This window comes from Hemiscyllium ocellatum, chromosome 12 (genome assembly GCF_020745735.1).
Source record: "Hemiscyllium ocellatum isolate sHemOce1 chromosome 12, sHemOce1.pat.X.cur, whole genome shotgun sequence".
NCBI lineage: Eukaryota > Metazoa > Chordata > Chondrichthyes > Orectolobiformes > Hemiscylliidae > Hemiscyllium > Hemiscyllium ocellatum.
In genome coordinates, this window is record NC_083412.1 from 51817654 (window position 1) to 51823874 (window position 6221).

Genomic DNA, 6221 nt, shown 5'->3' on the forward strand with positions numbered 1-6221 from the left:
TTGAGGGAATGCATCGTAGGTTCACAAGGTCAATTCCTGGAATGGCGGGACTATCTTATGCTGAAAGATTGGAGTGACTGGGCTTGTATACGCTTGGGTTTAGAAGGCTGAGAGGGGATCTGATGGAGACGTATATGATTATTAAAGGATTGGACACTCTGGAGGCAGGAAGCATGTTTCCGCTGATGGGTGAGTCCCGAACCAGAGGACACAGTGTAAAAATAAGGGGTTGGCCACTTAGAACAGAGTTGAGGAGAAACTTCTTCACTCAGAGAGTGGTGGGTGTATGGAATGCTCTGCCCCAGAAGGCTGGGGAGGCCACGTCTCTGGATACTTTCAAGAAAGAGTTGGATAGAGCTGTTAAGGGTAGTGGAATCAAGGGATATTGGGATAAGGCAGGAACAGGATACTGATTGAGGATGATCAGCTATGAGGGGCAGAATGGCCTACTCCACCTATTGTCTATTGTCTAATTTAAACTGATTTGCAAAAGAAGCAAGGGTGAAGTGAGAAAAATACCTTTTCACTGAGCTAAAAATCACACAACACCAGGTTATAGTCCCAACAGGTTTATTTGGAAGCACTAGCTTTCGGAGCGCCGCTCTTTCATCAGGTGCTTCCAATTAAACCTGTTGGACTATAACCTGGTGTTGTGTGATTTTTAACTTTGTCAACCCTAGTCCAACACCGACACCTCCAAGTCATTTTCACTGAGTGAGTAAGTAGGGTATGGAATGGCCTGGAAGTGTGGTGGTGGCAAGCTTAATTGAGGCATTCAGTAGAACACTAGATGATTATTTGGATAAAAATAATAAACAAGAATATATGGATAGAGCAAGAGATTGGCTCTAGGTATTAGTGTGTACTTAAACGAGAAGATACGGGCACAATGGGGCAAATGGAATCCTGCTTCCCCACAACACTTTTTGGTATCATTGCAATAAGAAGATGTAAATAATTAGAGGAAACATTTTAGTAACAAAAAGTGGTTTGGCACATCTTATATATTCAAAATTAACAATGGAAATGCTAGATCATTACTAATATGAATATTTCTACTGTGCTAATTTATGCAGTCTATGTTGCCTGTAATGCAATTATAACAATAGTTTCTGATGATGGGAAGATATACTAAGCTCATGTAGAAAGCTCCTGTCAATGCTATTGTATGGCATATCAGCTTTGTCTTATCAATTTTATTACATCTACAGAAATAAAGAATCCCTACAGCGTGGAAACAGGCCCTTCGGCCCAACAATTCCACACTGACCCTCCAAAGAGTAACCCACCAGATCCATTCCCCAACCCTACTATTCCTATATTTACCCCGATCAATGCACCTAACCTACACATCCCTGAACACTATGGGCAATTTAGCATGGCCAATTTACCTAACCTGCACATCTTTTGGATTGAGGGAGGAAACCAGAGCACCCGGAGGAAATCCACGCAGACGTGGGGAGAATGTGCATACAGACAGTCGTCCAAGGCTGGAATCGAACCTGAGTCCCTGGCACTGTGAGGCAGCAGTGCTAACCACTGAGCCAAGATGCCACAAACATTTTGAAATAGCAGTTATCACCACAGTAATGATAAGTCCAAATGCAAGAAAAATATGGAAGTTTTTTTTCTGTTCCTGAAGTAAAATGCTAACCTCTTGTTGCTTAATCATTTTGTTTTAAATCAGATACTTGCTTCCTGACAACAACAAAGCTTCTAAGCACAAAACGCCAATCGTGAAAAAAAGTGTAAACCCCAAGTGGAACCATATCTTCACCTACAGCGGTTTACACCCAAATGATCTACAAAATGTCTCCTTAGAATTAACGGTCTGGGACAAAGAATCACTTTCCAGCAACGTTTTTCTAGGTGGTGTCAGACTCGGATATGGCAATGGTAAATTTTTTTCTGTCTCCTGAGCATTTCATTGATGTTTCTTTCCAGAATAGCCAACTTGCTCATTAACATTAAAAGTAGTTCAAATAGAAAAAAGTCAATCTGAACTCAGATTTGAACCATGTAGAAATTTTAGCTATGGCTGCAAATCCTGTTGAACTTATGTATGTTCTCATGAATATAATATATATGCGGAAACAAATTGAGTTACGGGTGGCACAGTGGTTAGCACTGCTGCCTCACAGCGCCAGAGACCCAGGTTCAATTCCCGCATCAGGCGACTGTGTGGAGCTTGCACATTCTTCCCGTGTCTGTATGGGTTTCCTCCGGGTGCTCCAGCTTCCTCCCACAACCCAGAAATGTGCAGGTTAGGTGAATTGGCCATGATAAATTGCCCGTAGTGTTAGGTGAAGGGGTAAATGTAAGGGAATGGGTTTGGGTGGGTTGTGCTTCGGCGGGTCGGTGTAGAATTGTTGGGCCGAAGGGCCTGTTTCCACTCTGTAAGTAATCTAACCTAATCATTTCTATCTATGGAGCATAGAATATCATTTGGCCTCTTCCTGCACTGCTGGGCATCCTGCTTCTTTCCATATGCAGCGCTGAGTGGGCATGGAAGAGTGTCTAGGCTGGCTCAGTTTGATCTGGTGCCTAAGTCCCCTGAGGTAGTTGGCTGGAAAAATGATGGCCACCTCTACCCCACACATGCAGGTCCCTCTCCATAAAGCAAGTAGTGAGCTTTGCTTTCCTCTGGGCCATGTCTTCATTATGGAAACTCAGGCACCAGAGGAGACTTCCCTGGTTTGCAGTGTTTGTAGTAGTTTGCAGCTGTGCTTGAAATGTGAAATCAGTGGCAGGAGAGTCGGAAAATCCCAACAGTGCCAAGTATTTCCTCCTTTCCAGTCTCACAATTCCTATGAAAGGCACAAAAGAGCCTGTTTGCATAATTAATGAGGGGAGGAGCAGAAGATTGTGCGAGAAAAGTTGCTCTGAGCTGTGGTGAACCAGGCCAAGCACTGATCTCACCTCAACCAAACCAATGGGAAAATTACAGCCATGACCTCCAATCAAACATCAGAGTCAACTCTCCATCTATAATGTTACTAAATTATTTCATCCAGACTTCAGATTCTCTTCTTGACAAAGTGGAAAGATGGTCACTTAATATCCTTACTGTTATTTGTACAAAAATTCAGATTGGTCCTGTTGATTTCAGACAAAAGCACACTATCTTATGAGAATAACAACTTGCCATGCTCTGTCAAGATGCTGCAATTACTGGTGTGGCACCTAAAGTATTTATATTGTCACATCATTGTTTCTTAACAGGCTATAGCTATGGAAGTGAAGTTGATTGGATGGATTCCCAAGGAGAGGAACAACACATTTGGCTTCAGATGATAGCAAACCCAGGTGTCTTTGTGGAGAGCACAATAATGCTGAGAGCCAGCATGGGAAAGCGCAAATTTTGAGCCTGATAGACTGAAAGAATACAATGTAAAATACTACACACTGTCAAACTACTGTATTTATCAAGGCTGACATGGTTGGGATAAGGCTGTGACTGAAGACATTACTTTATAAAAATAAACCTGATTTCACATCTTAGTTTTTGTAAATATAATTTCCTTGGGATTTTTAAAAAATAAAGGAAAGCACCTGATATCTCAAATAGTATTCATAAAATATTTTCTTCTAGTTGTTCAGTTGTGTCTGTCTCTGTAGAATCAGGAGTTTGTAGAAGTTCACTACTTTATTGAAAAGTAGCTAATGAGGTTCTAGTCTCAAATGCCACCAATAATTAAACTTATCCCAACTTCCTGATTTCACTGAGTTAGCAGTCTCAAATGTTGGAAACCTTACCTGTGCAATAACTCTACCAAGATCATAACTTAAGAAAAACAGGATGCAGAGGAAATCTTTTCCCAGCATCTGTAACAAACATATTTCTATTTTATGGCAGACTTCACTCTTTCCATAGATTGGTCATTTCAAAAACCTTGGTCTCTCTCTGCCACAGACTATTTCAGGTAGAAAGGGAGCAATGAAGCTTAAGTCAATCCCAAGAGTAAATGAGTAAGCCCGACCTGAATCTTTGTCTGACATTGCTCCTTGTTTTAATTAGAGTTGTTACTACTTTCTGTGAGCAAGGGTAGTACACAGTACCTCAGTGAAAATGAATTTTTTTTAGGGTTAAAAGGACGAAGTGTTGGTATTTAAAAATGGATACAAATCAAACCATTGATGAACTGTATTCCAATTAAACAATCTTAAATGCTAAAACAATTGAAAATAAATAAAACAGCAAAGCATACATTATTCTTCCAAGAAACCAACAGCTGTTAATTATTGTGGAATGATGTACTTGCTTTAGAGTCTACAATGTAAAGCACATTATCTAATTAAAAAAAACAGAAAGTATGTGGAAACTCTTGGTTTTAGTCATTGATCCTTATCATTTTGGTAGAAAACAAAAATATATCAAAAATCAATGAACTTACAAGTTCTCCTAGACATTTCCTGATGCTTTCACATTCAAAACAGAGAGTCTGGATTCTCATCCTGTAAATATTCCACTTAAGCCATGCAATTCTTTTGTGGAAAACTCTGAAGATTCTAAGGTGCTACAGGTTATTCAATTATAAGTTAATTCAGCTGTCATTAGAGCAACCAATTTGTACTTTAGGATTTTAGCTCATTAACAAGAATAGAATAGTTTCAGCCACTGTGAAGTTAAATATTGTTTTATTAAAAAAATGCCGATCAGTAAGGCAAAGTCTCCATAGTCTCACTCTCTCATTCGGGAGAGGTGACATGGTGTGTTTAACATGAGGCTCGCCATACCTCAAGTGAGGGGCAAAGTCAAGACCTGCATGGTAATCTCAGCCAGTGCAGAAATTGAAGCCACACTATGGCCTCACTCTTCATTGCAAACTAGCTGTCCAGCCCCAGCAGAGTTAAATGTCCATTCAGCCATGGTTCTTTTTTATGGCTTTAGTGACTAGAAATGGGGGTTGGAACTCCAGAGTGGATACACTTGATTTGTGATAGCACACAAGGTCTTAACACTACATATATATGTGGGGGATATCATTTTGGCTGAAATTCTCAAGCCTATTTCACAACAGTGATAAAGGAATGATATCCACTTAGTTCAATGTTTGGCCAGGGAACCACATTCTAGTGGGAACCATCAACTACGGCAGAGAAGAGTAGTGAGAAAAAAAAACTCAAGATAAAATATTCAACAACAGTGAAGAGATATTGTGATAGGTGTCGTAATAAGAGTTCTCCAGTACTGGTTTGCTGGGAACAAAGTGCACTTCTGAGAAATAATTAAGTTCAACATTATCCTTTTGTTTGAATTGTCGAAGTGAAAACATTGTATTACAAAACAGTGACTGTGTAATTGTTACCATTATCAATCAAGGAGAAATGATTAACTCCAGAATTAAATATTTTTAAACTAATATTATTACTTTATCTATTGCTGTAACAGATTACCCAGCTCTTCTGTTTTAAACTTTGCGATTTCACAATATACATTTCTATATCTTTAAAGACAGCATTTGTAAAACAATTCCTTGTGACATAAAAATCTTCATTGATTCTAATGTTTGCCTTTGTTTTACTTTATTCTCTACACATAAACTCTCAACAGCCAATATTCATGACTGACAAAATGATGTTATTTTTAGGTCTCTGCAGTGTAGTGAAGTATATGAAATATTGCTTCCAACACAAACACACTTTTTAAATTACTTAATCAGATATCCTTTTAGAAAACCAATAGTAGCCTAGCGTCTGTTGTAATTTTGTGGGACACTATGTGGTACATTTTGAACTCATTCTTCTGAGTCTGCACTCACTGAATTGTTATTTGTTCTTTTGAAATTTTAACTATTCCGGCATTAGAGACAATCTAATGGTACAATTCGAGGAACGGCTATTAAGTGATGCAATTTATTATCTAACAAAGGTAGACGTCTCCCAATTAAACGTTAAGTGCAGATGACACATGGATTGCATCTATGACTGTTAGCAGAAGGCATACTGTCTCTCTTCTCTGCACATCTTCATCTTCCCACTCTACACGTCTTGCTGCAAGAAACTGGTGCTTAATAGTCCTTTGTGGGATACAGGATTAATGGTGCTGGAAGAGCACAGCAGTTCAGGCAGCATCCAAGGAGCAGCGAAATCGACGTTTCGGGCAAAAGCCCTTCATCAGGAATAAAGGCAGTAAGCCTGAAGCGTGGAGAGATAAGCTAGGGGAGGGTGGGGGTGGGGAGAAAGTAGCATAGAGTACATTGGGTGAGTGGGGAAGGGGA

At 39.7% G+C, this 6221-nt stretch overlaps 1 protein-coding gene across 5 annotated transcripts in view; it reads left to right on the top strand.

The window, feature by feature from the left end:
* Positions 1 to 5434, top strand: part of sytl5 (synaptotagmin-like 5) — a 183023-nt gene extending 177589 nt beyond the window's left edge. For 3 of the 5 annotated variants that reach the window (XM_060833533.1, XM_060833535.1, XM_060833534.1), the window contains exons 16-17: positions 1688 to 1896; positions 3223 to 5433. In XM_060833533.1, the coding sequence (XP_060689516.1) occupies positions 1688 to 1896; positions 3223 to 3365 (352 nt within the window). In that variant the 3' untranslated portion in view covers positions 3366 to 5433. Of the gene's footprint in view, positions 1 to 1687; positions 1897 to 3222 lie in introns of all 5 variants that reach the window. The other 2 variants (XM_060833536.1, XM_060833537.1) reach the window with 1 other exon arrangement.
* The last annotated feature ends 787 nt before the right edge of the window (positions 5435 to 6221 follow it).